General features: G+C 65.4%; 2 protein-coding genes across 2 annotated transcripts in view; one reads left to right on the top strand and one right to left on the bottom strand.

Annotated features, from left to right (window-relative positions):
* LOC116819215 (cdc42 effector protein 2-like) overlaps positions 1-17,825 on the bottom strand; it is a 280,118-nt gene that overhangs the window by 259,102 nt on the left and 3,191 nt on the right. The gene's annotated exons all lie outside the window — the stretch shown is intronic.
* On the top strand, positions 4,983-13,448 carry PPP1R14A (protein phosphatase 1 regulatory inhibitor subunit 14A). Its single transcript, XM_032770766.2, has 4 exons — positions 4,983-5,247; positions 10,679-10,759; positions 11,808-11,840; positions 13,059-13,448. The coding sequence occupies exons 1-4, from the start codon at positions 5,041-5,043 to the stop codon at positions 13,152-13,154; spliced, it is 417 nt and encodes a 138-aa protein (XP_032626657.1). The 5' UTR covers positions 4,983-5,040; the 3' UTR covers positions 13,155-13,448.

Raw genomic sequence — 17,825 nt, 5'->3', positions numbered from 1 at the left:
TGCAGGAAAGGACGGGCAGGGGTGCGGGGGGGTGAGGGAGGACGGGCAGGGCTGCAGGGCGAGGGAGGACGGGCAGGCCTGCGGGGGGTGAGGGAGGACGAGCAGGTCTTGCGGGGCGAGGGAGGACGGGCAGGCGCGGGGCGAGGGAGGACGGGCAGGGCTGTGGGGGGTGAGGGACGGACGGGCAGGGCTGCGGGGTGAGGGGAGCAAAGGGCAGGCCTGCGGGTGGTGCAGGAGGACAGGGCAGGGGTGCGGGGGGGTGAGGGAGGACGGGCAGGGCTGCAGGGCGAGGGAGGACGGGCAGGCTGGCGGGGGTGAGGAGGACGGCAGGCCTGTGGGGGTGAAGGAGGACGGGTAGGGCTGCGGGGGGTGAGGAGGACGGGCAGGCCTGCGGGGGTGCGGGAGGACGGGCGGGTGCGGGGGGGTGAGGGAGAACGGGCAGGGCTGCAGGGGGGTAGGGAGGACGGCAGGCCTGCAGGGCGAGGGAGGACGGGCAGGCCTGTGGGGGGTGAGGGAGGACGGGCAGGCGCGGGGTGAGGGAGGACGGGCAGGCCTGTGGGGGGTGAAGGAGGACGGGCAGGACTGGGGGTGAGGGAGGACGGGCAGGACTGCGGGGGGCGAGGGAGGACGGGCAGGCGTGGGGGGTGAGGAGAGGACGGGCAGGGCTCCAGGGCGAGGGAGGACGGGCAGGACTGTGGGGGGTGAGGGAGAAGGGCAGGGCTGCGGGGCGAGGGAGGATGGGCAGGCCTGTGGGGGGTAGGGAGGACGGGCAGGGCTGCGGGGTGAGGGAGGACGGGCAGGCCTGTGGGGGGTGAGGAGGATGGGCAGGACTGTGGGGGGGTGAGGGAGGACGGGCAGGTGACGGGGGGCGAGGGAGGATGGCAGGCGCTGTGGGGGGTAGGGAGGAACGGGCAGGGGCGGGGGGTAGGGGAGGAGGGCAGGACTGTGGGGGGCGAGGGATGGACGGGCAGGGCTACGGGGGAGCGAGGGAGGACGGGCAGGACTGCGGGGGGGGGCGAGGGAGGATGGGCAGGGCTGTGGAACAAAGGGGGTCAGTGATAGACTCGGGCTCTGCCTCCTCCCCAGGTTATTGCTCTAACACCCCCAAGTTAAAAAAAGTCGCTGACGCATTGGTAACCCCTCCTGCCTCCACCCAGAATCACACACCCCTGCCTGAAGGGAGCCTGGCATGAACTGGGGGGCTCATGCCCCCACATGGCACCAGCCTGGCCGAGTTGTTGGATCGCGCCCGGCGGCCAGTCGTGGGCAGAGGACAGAGTAGGAGGCGGGGCATTTTTCTGGCTCAGGAAGAGGGTTTCTTGGCCGTGTTTTGGTCTGGGAGGTTCTTTTCCCTGTGGGTGCAATACCCGGCCCTGTTTCGCCCCGGCTGGCAGCCTCCCTTGGCCAAGGGAGAGCCGGGGGGCTATGCCCCCAGCTGTGACTAGATGTGTTTCTGGAGAGCCTGGGGCCTCAGCCACTGAGCAGGCCCTGCACAAAGCTGTCCCTGCCATGAGGAGGGAACTTATGCGGAGCTGCCAGGGCTGCACCAAAACCTGGACAAGTCATTCCCCTCGGGCCTGAGCGGAGCCCCAACGGAGCCCCGTTAATTCAGGCTATTTAGCTCCCCGGGGTGTTGCCTAGGGCAGCGCTCCTAGGGGAGATGGCCCCCGGCTGCAGGAACTAGCCAGGGCTCCTCGGGGAACGGCAGGCCTCACCCCTGGCGGGAGATGTGCATGTTAAAGGTTCGAGCCGTTTCCAGCTAAGGGCTGTAGTGAGTCTCAGGCCACATTTCTGCAGCCTCTGGCCAATCGGACCTGCCACACCAGCTATCCGTCTCCAGTGCGCCCAGAGCCGGCCCAGCCCCAGGCCACCTCTGAGCTGGGGCCAGGGGGCTATGCCTGGTCCTAACGAGGTGGAGGCAAACGAGAGACTGTCTAGGCAGGAGAGGTGCTAAAGCTGCCAGCCTGCGGGATGGTGGTTAATGACATCTGTCTTCCCGTTGCCCAAGGAGACTCAGCTCCCGTGTCCCACCCCCACCCCTGGACCCAGCCAGAGCTCACATAGCCCAGTTCCCCTGTCCCAAGTGGTCCAGCCAGGCCCCCCACCCAGAGCTGGGCCGGGGTGGTGCCCCCTACTGGTGACAGGCACCTGCCATTGCAACCAAAGTCCCCCCAGCATCCCACAGTCGGGCGCGGGATTTCGCCTCAGCTGTCCCATCTTGATGCTGCGACCTCCCTCCCCCACCAGAGGGCAGCAGGGGGGTTCTGTTTGGGCACGTGGAACTGCCAGCAACACAGGGCCCGATCCCGCAAAGAGACCTTGACCCCACTGCGGGGCAAGGCCTGGGCCGGGCCCGCCCTGATCGGGGGCTGCGCCGCTGGAACGCGGGGAGAGCTTCCGAGAGGCGGAGTCGCTGATAACAATAAAGGCTGATGGGGCAGGGGCACAAGGCAGACGCACAGACTGGGCTGGGCCAAACTGAAACGTCTCCTGCTCCCAGCCAAGGCCAGTGTGGAGATCGTGGTCGGTAAACAAAGGAGAATGGGACGGAAAATCAATGGGTCAAAACTGGTGTATTGGAAACGACTTAATTGGTGGACGATATAACGAGGCCAGACTAAGCCACCCATCCCCGCTCTGGGGCCCTTGACAGACTGCAGGAGGAGGATATGGGGGGCGGGAGGGCGGAAAGAAGCAGCTTTGTCATCTGTCTGCTGGGCCCCTGGTATCCCATGCGCCATGGCATCTTCACCATCCGAGTCCTGAGACGTCCAGGCCAGGCCAGCCCAGAGATGAGATTGTCCCCTCTGGCAGCTCCGGCTAACTCTCCAAACGCCTCCTGGGCCATGAGACTGGGGCTGAGACTCTGCAGCTGCCACCCCCTCCCTTGGTTTTGTTTGTCTTCCTCAGTGTATTTTTTCCTCTCTGGTTCCTAAGATCCTGTCAGAGCTGGCCAGGCCTGTCTGTTCGCCAGGGCTGCTGGGACCCTGTGCCCAGAGAGGCAGCTTTAAACCACTCATGTTGGTATGAGTTTGCCAGGTCTCAGCACGGTTGGTCACACCACAGCCTGGGCCCGTGTTTCTCCAGCGCTGAGGTTGCAAATGAGAGTCGGCAGTGGAGACAGACGCCCAGGCCTCTCTCTCACATCTCTGTTCTTCTCTGCCTTTGTCTGGCTTAGCTTGTTTAGTCTTAGGAGAAACAGGATGGACTTTAATGACAGTGAAAGGATGGTTGAGACCATCTTCAGCAGCCTCTGACTCTGTACATGCTGCTGCAGCCGCAGGGACTGGGGGCGCTGTGAAAACGAAGCCCAACAGATGCTCTAACAAGGAACGGTGTCTTTGCCATGGGACTGAGCAGTCTGTGTCTCCCTGCATGAACCCCTGCCCCGGTGCCAAGGTCCTGTCACCCCTGGAATCTCTGGCCGGTTCCTTGCACTGCAGGTAACACAACAGGCTGGGTACTGAATTCGGGCCTTTGCGAGCGCCCCAGACCCATGCTGTCCCGGAGGAGATGGGTGCTAGTGATGGGGGTGGAACAATGAACACATGCAGAGGTCCCCAGAGATGCTCCCAGTTCCCGAGTCAGGGGAAGAGAGGAGAAAACGGCGCAGAGATGGAAGCAGCAGAACCGTCTCGATGCCAATGAACGTTTGGGGCCAGGTCACTTCTTCCCTGCGCAGATCACCCAGCCCAGGGGAAGCCTGAGAGGCCATGGTCGGGGTGCTCACCTGGGCCGCTGGGGCCGGAGATCAGATCCCCTGCCCTGCCTGTCTCGGGGCGCGCCCGGGCGTACGGCACCTGAATGCTCTCTGGGAGGACTGGGGGCTCTGCCGCAACGCTGGGCAAGCACCTTACACCAACCTCTGCAGAAAGGAAGCACAGTCTTGTGGTTAGGACGTTGGCCTGAGGCGCATGTAGCCGGGTTTCAATTCCCTGCCTCCCCAGATTGGCTGTGTCACCCGGGCCCAACCCCTCCCCAGGTGCAAAGTGTCCTCACCCAGTGAACCTGGATTGACACCAGCTGGGGGTTGTGTCTCCCCCACCTCCCTTCCCCACCTGCCAGGACACAAGTGAGACCGAGAGCCACAGCAGAGCCAGGACGCAGCCTGACTGAGAACCCTGCCAGCCTCTCACGAGACCTGCCCAGCGGCCTGCGGGGCTGCCACCCACCCAGTGCCCAGGCTGAGCCTGGGAAAACCCCTCCCCCAGCGCCTGGGGCCTGACTGTGGGCACCCCAGCCCAGGCAGTGCGCTGGCCTCGCACTGAGCCCCCTGCCATGCACCCCCAATCCCCAGTGCCCCCCGGGCTCCAGCCCTGCCTCCCCCAGCACAGTGCCCCCGGCCCTGCCCCGCTGCCCCCCTGCCTTCTCCCGTGCCTCGCTCCCCCCTAGTTCCCCCCAGGCTCCAGCCCTGCCGGCTCCAGCCCTGCCTCCCCCAGCACGGTGCCCCAGCCCTGCCTCCCCCCATGCCTCACTGCCCCCCAGTGCCCCCCAGGCCCACCCTGCCTCCCCCCAGCCTCACTAGCCGCTGCCCGCCCACTGCCTTCTCCCGTGCCTCGCTGCTGCCCTTCCCTCCAGGCTCCAGCCCTGCCTCCCCAGCACGGTGCCCCAGCCCTGCCTTGCCAAGCCCAGTCCCGGCCCTGCCCTGCTGCCCCCCAGCCTGCCTCCCCCTGCTGCCTGCCCTCAGTGCCCGCCGCTCACCCTGCCTCCGCCAAGCCCAGTGCCCCGCCTGCCCTGCCCCAGCCCTGCCTCCCCCTGTGCCTCACTGCCCCCCAGTGCCCCCCGGGCTCCAGCCCTGCCTCCACCAAGCCAGTGCCCCCGGCCCTGCCTCCTCCCGTGCCTCGCTGCCCCCCAGCGCCTCCCACGCCGGGCCCGGCCAACCTTTCCCCATCGCGGACGCGGGCCCCCCGGGGGGCTCCCGGGCCGTGCGCTTCCCGAGGGCAGTGCCTAGCCCGCCCCAAGCCCCGCCCCACGGGCCCTGCCCACGCCATAAGCCGCGGGCTGAGCGAGGGGCGACTCCTGTGGCGGCGCCGGGCAGGGATGGCTGCGAACCGGGTGGGCAGGCGGCTGGGACGGGGGTCCCCGGCGCGCTCTCCGGGGAGTCCCCGGGCGGAGCCGGCCCGCAGCCCCGGGATCCAGAAGCGCCAGACGCGGGTTACGGTGAAGTATGACCGGCGGGAGCTGCAGCGGCGGCTGGACACCGAGAAATGGATCGACGGGCGCCTGGAGGAGCTGTACCGGGGCCGGGTGAGCTGCGCCGGGGCGCACGGGATGGGGGCGCGGCTCCGCCATTCTCAGTCCCGGGACACCCAGAATTTCTTCTCCCCGAGCTCGGGACAGAACTTGGCACCTGCGTAGTGCTGGGTGAAGATCACTGGGCAGGGCCATGGGACAGCCACTGGCCCCCACTCTCCCCACCTCCCCGAGCCAGGGAGAGAACCCAGGAGTCCGGGTGCCCAGCCCCCACCCCCCGCTCTAACCACCAGCCCCCGGTCCCCTCCCAGAGCTGAGGAGAACCCAGGAGTCCTGGCTCCCAGCACCGCCCCCCCCGCTCTAACTACTAGACCCCACGCCCCTTCCAGAGTCCTGGGCCGATAGGGGAGCTCCCCGTGCTGCCAGGGGCCCTCCTTCCCTGAGAGCCAGGCTCGATGCTGGGGTGACCCTGAGTGTGAGGTCTGTTAACGATGTGGGGGAGGGGTCTCTGCTGTGGCAGCAGCCTGCGGCTCATAGAGGTGCGCAGCTCCTGGGGTGAGGGTGGGGAGCTCTGTGCTGACTCAGTGGCTCTGGCTCTGAGGTTTGAAGGGCTGTGTTTGAGCTAGAGGCAAATGGTTCCCCCGCGCCTGGGGTGCACCCTTTGCTTTTGGGGGTCCGTGGCGGGGCACAGCTGGGTACGTTCCGGAGTCAGCCCCACTCTGCAGGGCCTGGCATGGCTGGCTGCTGGGGCCCCTCGCCACAGGTTGGGCTGGGCCAGTGCTGGGACTCCCCGGCTGCCCTGGGTCTGGGGCGTGGGGGAGGAGAACAAGGAACTTAGGGCTCCCTCCCTCTCTTGGGGCTCCACAGAGCGGCTGGTGGCCCCGGCTGTGCCGTGGGTCCCTTTGCTGCCCTGGCTGCAGAACTTGGGAAGGGCTGGGGGCGACTTTCCAAAGCAACCGGGGCACGTGAGGGACCCTTCAAGGGGCCTGCCCCAGCCTCAGCGGTGTCTGGAAAGTCATCAGGGCCCTGCAAGGGGTCTCCATTCGGGGCTCTGCCAGCCCCAGGAGCCATCTCCAGGCCTCGGGCCTGGCCTAGGGGTGGGGCCCCTGCACTGGGCTCTCCCAGCCTGGCTGAGCTGTTTCCCGCTCTCCCCCGAGAGTGGCGGTTTGATTCCACCAAGTGACTGCAGTGGGGCCAGGGTGAGGTGCCCGTGTGTGGCTGTGTGAAACGCGGGTGTCTCCAGTCTGTGGGGCCAGGGCACGATGGAGCAAATTCCTAGTGTAGCAGCACACCGGGCACCAGTGCTTGTGCAGAAGGCCTGGCCCAGGCTGCCCACTCTGGGCTGCCCCGCGGCCTGTTTGACGCTGCAATGGCACTAGTTGGGGGGCTGGTCTGCAGTTGGCAGGTGCCTCCCCATCCCAGCTGTTCTGGGCTCCCACCTCTGCCTTCCTCTGGGGTGAAGATTCGCCGGCATTCTGCTGAACTCCCGTGGGTGGGGCCCTCGTGGAGAGAGGCTGAACTTGGCTGTCTCTGCTGGGGTCTCTCCAGCGTGCCGGGCTGCATGCGCCAGGGCTTCTGCCAAGCTGAGAAGATCTCTGGGGAAGAGCAGCTGCATCTTGCGCTTCTGAATATTGGGCCTGATTCTCTGCCGTCCTGCACCCAGCGCGGCCAAATTCTTCCGCTCTGCTCTGTGCGGGCAGACGGGGCTGCCCAAGGAAGTGCAGAATCGGGGCCTAGCCCCCAAGCCCTGAAATGCACTTGCTGCTGCTGCTGCTGCTCTTTAATTTCCCCTTCGGTGGCCAAACCCTAAAGCACTCTAACCCCAGCCTGGCCGGCTGGCCTGGGGAACCCACAGCAGGAAGTGCTGCGAGTCAGGAATCTTCAGCTATAAAAATAGAGACTTTCTCCTTTGCTTCAACCCTTCCGTGAAAGGAGAGAGCGGCTGGCGCGGGTGGCCTGGAGAGCTCCAGCTGCGTTTCCCTCCCAGGCGAAGGGAGATCGCCGCTCTCGCCCGGGGCTCTTCTCGCACCGTGGGAGCTGCACGTGCCTGGTGCTGGTGAGCTGTGCACTGGTGCAGCCTTGTCACACTGTGCTGGAGCAGCGTCTGCACTAGGGGTTTGCCCCACTGCAGCATAGAACAGTCCTTGGCGAAGGCGACTGTTAACACGGCTGTGATGGGGCCAGCAGGCGAGGCCAGGCTACTCCCTCGTGCCAGGGCTCTAAGGAAACTGGCCCCCAGCATGGGATCCCTAAGGCAGCACCATGGCACTGGGGGAACCGGCCTTCAGAGCTGTTTGGAAGGGAGTCGAGCGAGGCTCAGCTCTGGATGCTGGGAAGCAGCTGCAGCGACCTGTGACAGCGGGGGCCCTCCTGGCTGGGCACCAGGTGGGGTGAGGCAAAGCACCCTGCAGATGCACATGGGGCCTGGTGCTGCCCAGCTTGTGAGGAGCTGGCCCCTGGCGCTCAGGCCAGGTGTCGGCTTAGGGGGAAATGGCTGCAAACCTGCAGCAGGGTAAAGATACCCCATCAGGTCAGGGGAGCCCATCCAGCTCTCAAGCTGGCACGTGGGGCAGGAGCCTGTGGGGGCTAGCAGGAAAAGGTGACCTGGCAGCAGGCTTCCCCGTGAATGCCTGGCTGGGCAAGGTTGCAGGTGCTCTGGGCTGGGCTCTCCGCAGCAGGAAGCGGAACCGTGGGTGGCCTGTGGCTAGCAGCATGGCTCAGACTTCCCCAGCCGCCTCCATGTTCACATCCTCTGCTTGGGAGGGGGAAGGGGGGCTGGCCCCAAAACTGAGGGAGGCAACACGTTCTGCCCACTGGGGATCATGCCCCCCGGTGCCCTGTGGAGTTTGGGGGTGTTGACATGTTCCAGCCGCACCTGCTCCCGGGGCCCCAGTCTGCTCCCGTCCAGGGTCTCCTCTGGGAGTCAGGCGCTTTGCTCTCCCGCTAACCTTGCCCTGGCTGTGGGAGCTGGTACCGCGGGGGTCCGATGAGCCCATGGCCCAGCTCTCAGGCAGATGCCATAAAACGCAGGGCTGGAGCCTGCCCCACGTATCCCCTGTAAACCCGGGTGCAATGCCCAGCCCTTCCCCTACAGCCATGGGCCCGTTTGCTCTGCCCGTGAGCTCTGCCTAGGCTGCACCCAGCTTGGACAGCAGGGCCTGCGGGGAGCTGAGGGGCATAAGGGGTGCATTGGGGGGTGGAGGGGGTCGTTTTGCCTTGAGCCCATTGGCTGTAAGCGTGTGAGAAAATCTGGTTTAACCCTTCTCATCCCCCCTCCCCCCTTCTCCAGGCCAGATGGGGTGGGACTGGGAACAGCTGTTCCATTGTCCGGAATTGTTCCCCTCCCCCTGGGGGCTGATTGCTGGTGGGGGATGGGAGCCTCTTTCCTTCCCTCCTCCAGGAACCCAGGACCTGGACACCGGCTCTGGCCAGGGGGCACCAGCAGGTCTCTGCAGAGCAGCTCCCAAGCTGTGGGCTGGTCAGTCCGAGCTGCGTATGGCCCAGAAGGAGCGGAGTGGGGGGAGGGGAGGGGCCTGCAGCCCATCTGGTGACTGGTAGAGCCGGGGGGTGCTGGCGCACGGTTTACAGCCTGGCAGCACTTGGTGCTAGCAGGACAATGGGGCTCTGTACCAGGCAGATCCGGAGCAGCCTGGCCCTGGACCTGAGGGAGGGGGAAGCTGCCAGATGGGGTGGGAGTGGCCAAGATGGTGTGGAGGAGCAGGCGCTATCAGGCCCCGAGTTCACCTGGGGTGCAGGGCTGGCCCTGGGGTGCGTGGCTCCGGCAGGGCAGCAGTGGGTCTGTGGGGACACCAGGCCAGGAGAGCACGCGGGGTGGGGGGGCTCTGCCAGAGCTGGGAGAACAAAGCGGGATTAAAACCAGCCCACCACAGGGCCGAGCCCTCTGCCCTCACCCACTGGGCTGGGTGCGGTGCCTACGGGTGCTGTTGGGTCAGGTCCTGTCCTGTGGCACTGGGCATGAGGACAGACCTGCTGACGTGGGCCCTGGGGCCTGGCCCAGCTCCCTGCGCCAGACCGGGGCCAGCTGCCCCTGTATCAGTCTCTGGCAGGAAGCAGCCTGCATGCCCCAGGCTGATTGCTGGGCCTTTCCTATGAGCAAACGAGGGAGGAGATCCCATGTGACAGTAGGGCCCGGCCTGGGGTCACATTGTCAGGGAGTGTGGGGGAGGCAGGGCCCTGCATCCCCAATTCCTGCAATTCCCCATGACTTTTGGCCAGCCTATAAAACAGAAGGTTTATTAGCTGACAGGAACACAGTCCCAAGCAGGGCTTGTAGGTACAACCAGGACCCCTCAATCAGGTCCCCAGAGGGGTAGGGAGCTGATCCCTCGGCTTTGGGGCTCCCTCTGCTTCCCCAGCCAGCTCTAAACTGAAACCTCTCCAGCCGTCTCCTCCAGCCACAGCCCCCGGCTCCTCCCCCAGCCTTTGTCCAGTTCCCCAGGCAAAAGGGGTCACCTGGCCCAGCCCTGTCCCGGGCTCAGGTTACATGCTCAGGTATCCTCGCCTTGGTATCCCATCACCAACGCAGACAGTCTCCATAAAACTCCCACATAACGTTCCCAGGTCAATCCGCCCCACTCCCTGCTCCGTCACCCACATGCCGGGCACCGTGTGGTGTGAGAGCCAAAGCCCCCACGAATGTGCATAGGGCCGGCTTCGCCTGCCCAAGGGGCTGGAGCCTGGTGCTCTGGGGCTGGGTGGCGCTGGGTTTAACTGGCTCTGGAGTCTGGAGCCTGAATTCCTGCCACCTGCCCCAACCCACGACCGCTGCTAGGGTCCTGCATCCAGCTCGGGTGCCCACAGCTCGCGGAGGAGGTGGGTCAGTTGGAGGGGGTCTGAGAAGAGCCGCGAGAACCAGCAGAGGGTTAGAAAAGCTGCCTTGGGTTTGAACGAGCTCTGTTTAGCTTCCCAGAGAGAAGGGTGGGGGTGACTGGGGCCCAGGTGACCAGCATCTACGGGCCCCGGGGGACAAATACTTGATACTCGGCTCTTCCCTCTGGCGCGGGAAGATCTGACAAACCTCAGGCTGGAGGCTGAAGTGAGACTCTTAAACGTTTGCACCTTGTTTCTGATGAGCGAACCCCCCCCTCCCCCCGGAACAATTCACCCAGGATGGGGGAGGAGGAATCTCTATCGCTGCCCAGTTCAGAGCAAGAGTGGCTGGTACACAGCAGCTCTGCCCTAGGAGTTCCTGGGAGGGGCTGGGCTCTGCCTGGGCCGTGCAGGGGGTCGGCTGAGATGAGTGGCTTTGGGGGGTGGCGCTGGGAAACCCTATGGGCTCTGTGGGGGGCAGGGGGAGCCCCAGCGTGAGGATGGGGCCCCTTGCACATGGCTGTCCCGGGGGACTAGGCAGGGCTGGCACAGGATCCGCTCCCCAGCACAGAGGAGATTACAGCAGAGACCTGGCAGCTCCAGGGAAGTGTGTGTGACCTCCCCCACGCCCCTCCTGAGCCCCATCTCATTGCAGGAGGCAGAGATGCCGGATGAAGTGAACATTGATGAACTCCTGGAGCTGGATGCAGACGAGGCACGGGCCGCACAGCTGCAGGTACGTGCCAGGGTCCGGGCAGCCCCCTCCCCTCTTGGCAGCTCGGGGCCCTGTGCTCTGCGTGGACCGAGGGGCATGGCCCGGGCTCTGTCTTGGCACGGAGGTGGTGCCCAGGGGGTCAGGCAGTGCCGGCCGTGGGCAGGGGCGGCTCTAGGAATTTTGCCACCCCAAGCACGGCAGGCAGGCTGCCCTCGGCGGCTTGCCTGCAGAGGGTCCGCTGGTCCTGCGGTTTCAGAGGTCCGCCGAAGCCGTGGGACCAGTGGACCCTCTGCAGGCAAACTGCCGAGGGCAGCCTGCCTGCTATCCTTGCAGCGCCGGCAGAGCGCCCCCCGCAGCTTGCCGCCCCAAGCGCGCGCTTGGCGTACTGGGGCCTGGAGCCGTCCCTGGCCGTGGGGAATCGCTGCCATTCAAGGGCTTGTTCCGTGGCTTCTCTTCTGAGCCATGTGGGACTTCGACCAGCGGCGCCCCCCGGGGCTGCATAATTCAGGCAGAGAAACAGCTGGCGCTGATGGGGCCAGGGAGACTTTCTCCAGCCTGGCCTCCTGCAGCATCTGCTGTGGGTCAGGCACCCACCCCGGAATCGCTCCAAAGCACAGTGATGGGGGAAGCTGCTCCACACAAGTGAGAGGGGACAGCTCTGCCCCACGAGGCCGGCTGGGTGTGCTGGGCTCCGGAGTCCAGGGGAGACCGAGCTCCCCGCTGTAGGGCACCTGCCAGCTGGGGGGCAGGTCCTGAGCTGGGGCAGGCTGTCCCTTGGCTGCTGGAGCTGGGGTGGGCTGTCCCTGGGGGCCAGGGCTGGGTCTGGGTCTGGGGGCGGGCTGTCCCCTGGCTGCCAGGCCCTGGGGCTGGAGCCAGGGGCAGGCTCTCCCCTGGCTGCTGGGGCTGAGGCAGGGGCCGGGGGTGGGCTGTCCCCTGGCTGCTGGGGCTGGGGGAATGGGCTGGGGGGCCTGGAGCTGACAGGTCCCATTGTCCCCCGTGGGTCGGGGCATGGATCTGCACTGGAGACCCCGGGCACCGTGCTCAGGTCTGTCTCTGTCTCTGTTTCCAGGGCATCCTGAAGTCATGTCACAACAACACGCAGGTGAGTGCCGGTTGCCGAGACCTGAACTGCTCCCTACTCTGATCCTGGCAGGCCCCCAGCGTCTGTATCTTCATTCACAGCCCACAGAGGCACTGCAGCCGCCGGCTCTCTGCCTCGGGGAAGCTCACAGCTCCCCAGCTGGCAGGACCTGCCCCAGCAAAGCGACCCAGGGCTGCTGCCAGTGCCGGGCTGGCCCCTGAATGTCCTCCCCGTCCAGCTCAGGCCAAGGGCTTGGTCGCCAGCCAGCCAAAGGGAGCAGGCTGGAACCCCCTTCCCAGAACATGCCACAGCTTTCTCAGCACTGACTCCGGGCAGCGATTCCCACGGGACCAGGCTGCTCTGTTCTGGAGCATCACGGCCCTGCTGTGCTGCCGAGCAAAGCTTTAAAAGGGAAAAACATTCCTCCCTCCGCTTCCTCCTTAGTGGTGTGGGAGGGAGGGGGCAGCCCTGGAACTCCCTTCCCCCCCCCCCCAACTTATCTCCCGCTCGGCCAGCTGCCCCATCCCCCAGGCTGGGGGCACACTGCTCGCACGAGGCAGCTCCAGGAACCAGGGGGTGCAAGGCCCAGGGCTGGTATCCTGCCCTGCCCCCAACCATCCCTGCACCAAACCCTGTTCAGAGTTCCCCCTTCAGACCCAGCTGTGGCCTGCTGCCCCCTTGCTGCACATCTGGGCCATCTGGCCTTGTGGCTACGAGCCTGGGGGGGGGGCTAGACCGTATTCCAGGCTCTGCAGCACCGGGGCGAGGAGGGCGGAGCCTTCCTGTGTCTGCAGCAACCAGACCCCTCCCCCTGTGGGGCTGTGGTGCCTGCCCCCCTGAGGCCCTGCCCTCCCAGCTATGGTCTCTACCCTGCCCAGACCTGGCTCCTTCCCTCCTGGTGCTGCAGGGGCACCTAGATTGCAAAATCTCACCCCTCTTAGGGAATCCCTCCCGTGCAGCAGCCTGAGCCCCAGTGCCCGGCACTGACCTCCACGCCTGGTACCCAGACGCCCCAGTGATGGGCGCATGGGGGCTCCCGGGATCTGGCATCCCAGGGTTTCCCAGGCAGGGAGGGGCTGGATGGTGTGAGAGCTGCTGGCTCCTGCAGGGCTGTGTCAGCTCCTCCAGCTGTTGGACACAGCTGGGAAGCTTTGGGCAGGAGCGATGATGTGGGAACAGCTGGAGCGAGCATCTCTGCTCCCGTGGGGCTAACAGGGAACGATGCTTTGTCTCCCTCAGGCCTTCGTGCAGGAGCTGCTCCTCAAGCTGCGGGGGCTCCAGAAGCAGCAGGTCCTGCAGCGGCGGCCCAGCCCAGAGCTCCAGGAGCGAGCGTGACCCCTGCCCAGGGAGGGGCCCCCTGTGGCCCTTGGCAGTGGCAGCTTCCTCCAGACGAGTGGGACCAGCGAAGCCCTGCAAATCCAGCCTGGGGCCAAGGGTTGCTGGCGGAGCCTCCTGCGTGACTGCTTGTGCCCCTGCACCTGGGGGTGGCACAGGCCTGGCAGTGCACAGTGCCCTGCCCCCCAGCAGTCCCCTGGACAGTATCCCCCTGCCCCAGTGTAAATCTCTGGCGAGCCGAGGGGTTGGGGCTCAGCGGGTGCCTTTTGGTCTGTAATAAAGCCTTGCTTTGGAGCACTGGCCTCGGTCTGTCCCTGCCGCAGGCACTGGGCTCTGCTGGTCCTGTCTAGACATGCAGTCAGGCCCGGGGCTTGGCTGACCAGGCTGGGACTCAGGTGGCGTGAGAGCTGCTGTTCCTCTCTCTGACTGCGGGAGGGATCCCCAAGCCAGCAGGCCTGGGCTGCAGTGGGAGCAGTTTGGGGGGCAGAGCCCCCTCCCTCTGACTCAGGGACAGGGTGGGGAACCGCTCTTGCTGCAGTATGGCATCTTGTCTCTGCATCCCAGGGCTGGACCCTGGCTGTGTTTGCCATGCCCTGCCCTGCGTGGGGCTGCTCAGTGGCACTTGGCGTGGCAGAGTACTGGGCTGGGGAGGGAGAAATGCCCCTGCCAAGGGACCGGGCAGCTGCTGCAGCTCCCTGCACGGGGCAGCGCCCGCTGGGGGTGGGAAGAGCGGCTCTGCCTGGGCTGGGTCTCAGGCTTGTGCCTCAGCGTGGAGGCGGCTGGGTCATGCACTGGTACCGGGGTCACTGTGCAGGAACCTGCTGCTGTGCCTTGCCCGGCCAGCTCTTTCCTCGTCTTCGCTTTATACCTAGCCTGGGCTGCAGAGCAGCCCCCCCCCCCCCCCCGTGCCCTCTGGGCTGGTGAGCGCTGGGCCTCAGCTCCATATTTAGCCATGGGCTGGGCATTCCCTGTGGTCCTATCCATCCTGCAGGCGGCTGGCTGGGGGAGAGCACTGGGCTCATGCCAGCCCCTCCTGGGCAGGGCTGGAGCCGAGCTCCTGCAGGGAGCAGCCGTAGGAGTGTGCCAGAGCAGGGCCCCCTGACCAAGCTGGGGGCAGATCTGAGCTGTTTGCCTCCCTCTCGGCTGTGTGCAGGCGCCATGCTGCGCCCAGGGTCCTGGGGTGCTGCTGGGCACTTGGCACGACTGGATGCTTCCGCCTACTGTGTGGGACTTGGAACGTGACCCTGCCTGGAACCCAGGGACAGCTGGAAAAGTTGAGCCACCCTCTGAGAGCGACCCCAGGTGCAATTCATGCGGAGAGGGGAGGCTGCCCTTCTAGAGCCACTGGCTAAGGTAGGACTCCAGCCCGAAGATCACAGCTGGGTCTCCCACTGCCAGATGGAGCCTGGCTCCATCACTGAGATGGTGCCACCTCTGGGGTGTAATGTGGCAGCTGGTCGAGCAGCTGCACAGCGAGAAAGCAGGGCCAGCAGTGAAGCCGAAGCCTGTGAGCGACTCGGGCTCCAGGGGCACAGCTGGGGTGTGCATGAGTGGAACAGATGCTCTGATGTGCCACCTGCCCTGTGGGGGAAGCAGCCTGGGGAGCAGGTCCTGTTGTGTGCTGCTCGGGGCTGCTTTGCCCTGAGTGGCTCTGGCTGGTGATCAGGCGGTCACCCTCCATCCGGTGTTTATACCTTCCTGTAAACACTGGCAGTAAATAGCTCTTGTGTGGCCGCTGGCTCTGGGCCATTGGACCCATCTCGGTGCTTTCCTGGCAGCAGAGCATGACCCAGGCCCTTGCTGGATCCCTAGGGTGCCGGGAGCCAGGCACTGCTGGGTGCAGTCACAGGGTGGTCGCCACCTTGGCAGAAGGCAGCTGCAGGGGCTGTCAACAGGGAGACAAAGTCCTGCTGACTGGGTCCTTGCAGCTGGGAGTGGGGCTGGGGGTGTGTGTGGGGGGGTTCTGGTGTGACGGGGCCCCGATCTCGGCTGGGGTCTGGGCGGCGCCCGGCACAACGGGCCCCGATCTTGGCTGAGGTCTAGGCGGCGCCCAGAGTGACGGGGCCCCGATCTCGGCCAGGACCAGTAGAGTAATAGTAACAGAGGGTAATAAGCTCCCTGGTGTGGTCTGACCCCTGGCCGGGCTGAGCGCTAGGGTCAGTGTCGTGGTAGCAGTTGGGCTGAGAACTTAGGTACTGAACCCCTCTCCCGCAGGGGGAAGGAGCCCTCTTTTGCTGAGCGATCCTGTCTAGCTGCAGGCTGGAGACGGCTGCAGCAGGAATCCCAAATCCCCAGAGCATCTAAACCCAGCCTGCAGCCAGGTCTGGGGTCAGCATGGGGCCAGGAGAGGCACCCATCAGTCATGCCTGCTGTGAGGGGGTGGGGAGGGGGAATGTATCAGAACTGGGGCCCTGCTCCCCTTCACCCCCTGGAAACTGCTAATAGAGGAAGGGGGTGGAAAGAAATGACTTAAAATAATGAAGTGTTACTGGGAAATATTGTCTGGTGTGGGCAGGGGAACCACTCGACCCCACTCCCCCCCCGAGCTGGGAGGGAACCCAGGCATCTGGGCTCCCAGCCCCCCCGCTTTAACTGCTAGACCCCAGTCCCTTCCCAGGGCTGGGAGAGAACCCATGAGTCCTGGCTCCCAGCCCCCTCCCCTGCTCTAACCATTAGATCCCACTCCTTCCCCAGAGCTGAGGAGAGAACCCAAGCATCCTGGCTCCCAGCCCCCGGCTCTAACCCCAAGGCCCAGGGAAGGGGAGACAGTGGGGGGTTCGTTCTCCTAGGCCTCAGCCCACTCTCATTGTTATGTTCTGGGGCCCGGCGTGACCCTGGCGAGTCCCTGCATCCCCGCTGTGCTGTGGGAAGAGGGCTGCTGAGGCAGGCGCAGGTGGGGGGCGTTTCCCTCAGGGCCTGTTCCCCAAGGTGGGTCCTACATCCGGAATCCCCAGGCAGTGGGGGGAAGCAGGTGTCCCGGAGCCCAGCGGGCAGTCGAGGTGGCACCTGCCCCCTGGTGCCAGGCCGGGTCTCTGCCAAGCCCCAGGAATTCGGGAGTGGGTGGAGGGGGGTCTGTTAAAGCTTCCCAGGGTTAAACTGCTGCCTGGGTGAACCTCGGTCACAGGGCAACACACGGGAGATATAGCAGGAAGTTCCACTTCAGCCCAAAGCATCCACTGGTTGGAGCAGGCAGCTGGGAGCCAGGACTCCTGGGTTCCCTCCCCAGCTCTGGGAGAAGAGTGGGGACTAGTGGTTAGAGCAGGTGGGGGCTGGGAGCCAGGACTCCTGGGTTCTGTTCTCAGCTGTAGAAGAATCAGTGTTGTGAGCCTGGGGCCCCTTTGGGAGTTTGGTGCCAAATGTGGCTCATGGGGCCCGATTCCCTGTCACCCAGGCCCTTCTGGTGGCATCTTGCCGGGTGCCAAGCCCTGCCCTTCGGCTCAGCGATGGCATTATGCTGCATGCCTGCACAGGAGTTGTGACGGGGACCGAGGCCTGGCTCCTGACACTAAACCCTCCGCAGATCTGGTCGGGCGCGCTCCGTGGAGCTGACAGGCAGGGTGGCCCAGTGGTTAGGGCTCTCCCCCGGGACTCGGGAGACCTGGGCCAAGTCCCAGTTCCATGGAGCTGCGTGGCCCTGCTTCACACAGCGCTGTCAGGGCAAAGCGATGGGGGCCAGAGACGAACCAGAGAGCAGGACAGAGCCTGGGAAACCGACCCTTCCAGCGAGGGGGGAGGCTGTTTCGAGCCTCGCTCAGACTGAGGGACTCTCCCCTTCCCAGGCACCCCTGGGGCTCTGGCCTGTTTTGCTGCTGAGGATGCAGAGCCGTGGGGCTGGAGCATAGCTGAGGGCAGAGCCCACGCCAGCCATTGCCCTGCGTCCCACCCGTTCGGGTGCGGCTGGTTGGGAGCCTGGGTCACACGCTGGCCCTGCGGTGCCCATGGGGGCTGGGCTCCATCACAGGAAGCAGGAGCCGGGGACAAAACACTTTTATTGCTGATGCGACTCCAGGTGGCAGGAGAGCGAGGGGTTCAGAGGCCACGGTGATGGGCGCAGGGGGGATGCGCAGCAGGGGGCTCACGCGGGGAGGACGGGAGCCGTTCTCCATGGGGCAGGAGCTGCTGAAGAGCCAGAACTAGACCCAAGCCAGACAATCCCACACGGAGCCACGTGCCAGCAGGCTGGCGCCTGCAGGGAGCACCAGGTCTGTGGTTAGAGAGAGAGGCATCACCAGCTGGGATTTGCCAAGGACGCTGCAGGGGCTCAGGGCAGAACCTGGGGGACCCGGCAGTGGCTGCAGGGCAGCCCCCTTCCAAGGGGGCAGGAAGCTTTGGTGCCAGAACCCCAGATTTGCTACCCAGACTGCTCTGTCCTTCAGCCTAGCCACCCCAAGGGGCAGCGGCCCCTGTGGGCTGAGAGGCGGGAGCGGCTGGGTGCTGTCAGCGAACAAGCCCCAAAACGGTATATATGAGAGAGAGAGAGTGTGTGTGTGTGTGTGTGTTCTTCCCAGTCCCCTTCTGTGACGAACTGGGAATGTTCTTAATGTTGCTCTGAATACTGTGTTGGTGCCTCAGTGCCTCAGTGTCCCCTAGGCAGTTCTTAATATCTAGGTGGTGGGATAAGGGGGTGTGTTTGCTGCAGAGGAAGGGGCCAGTGCACCTAAATGCCGGGCA

Source organism: Chelonoidis abingdonii, chromosome 11, assembly GCF_003597395.2.
Source record: "Chelonoidis abingdonii isolate Lonesome George chromosome 11, CheloAbing_2.0, whole genome shotgun sequence".
NCBI lineage: Eukaryota > Metazoa > Chordata > Testudines > Testudinidae > Chelonoidis > Chelonoidis abingdonii.
The sequence above is the reverse complement of the archived record's forward strand: the minus strand, read 5'-3'. Positions and strand labels throughout refer to the sequence as shown.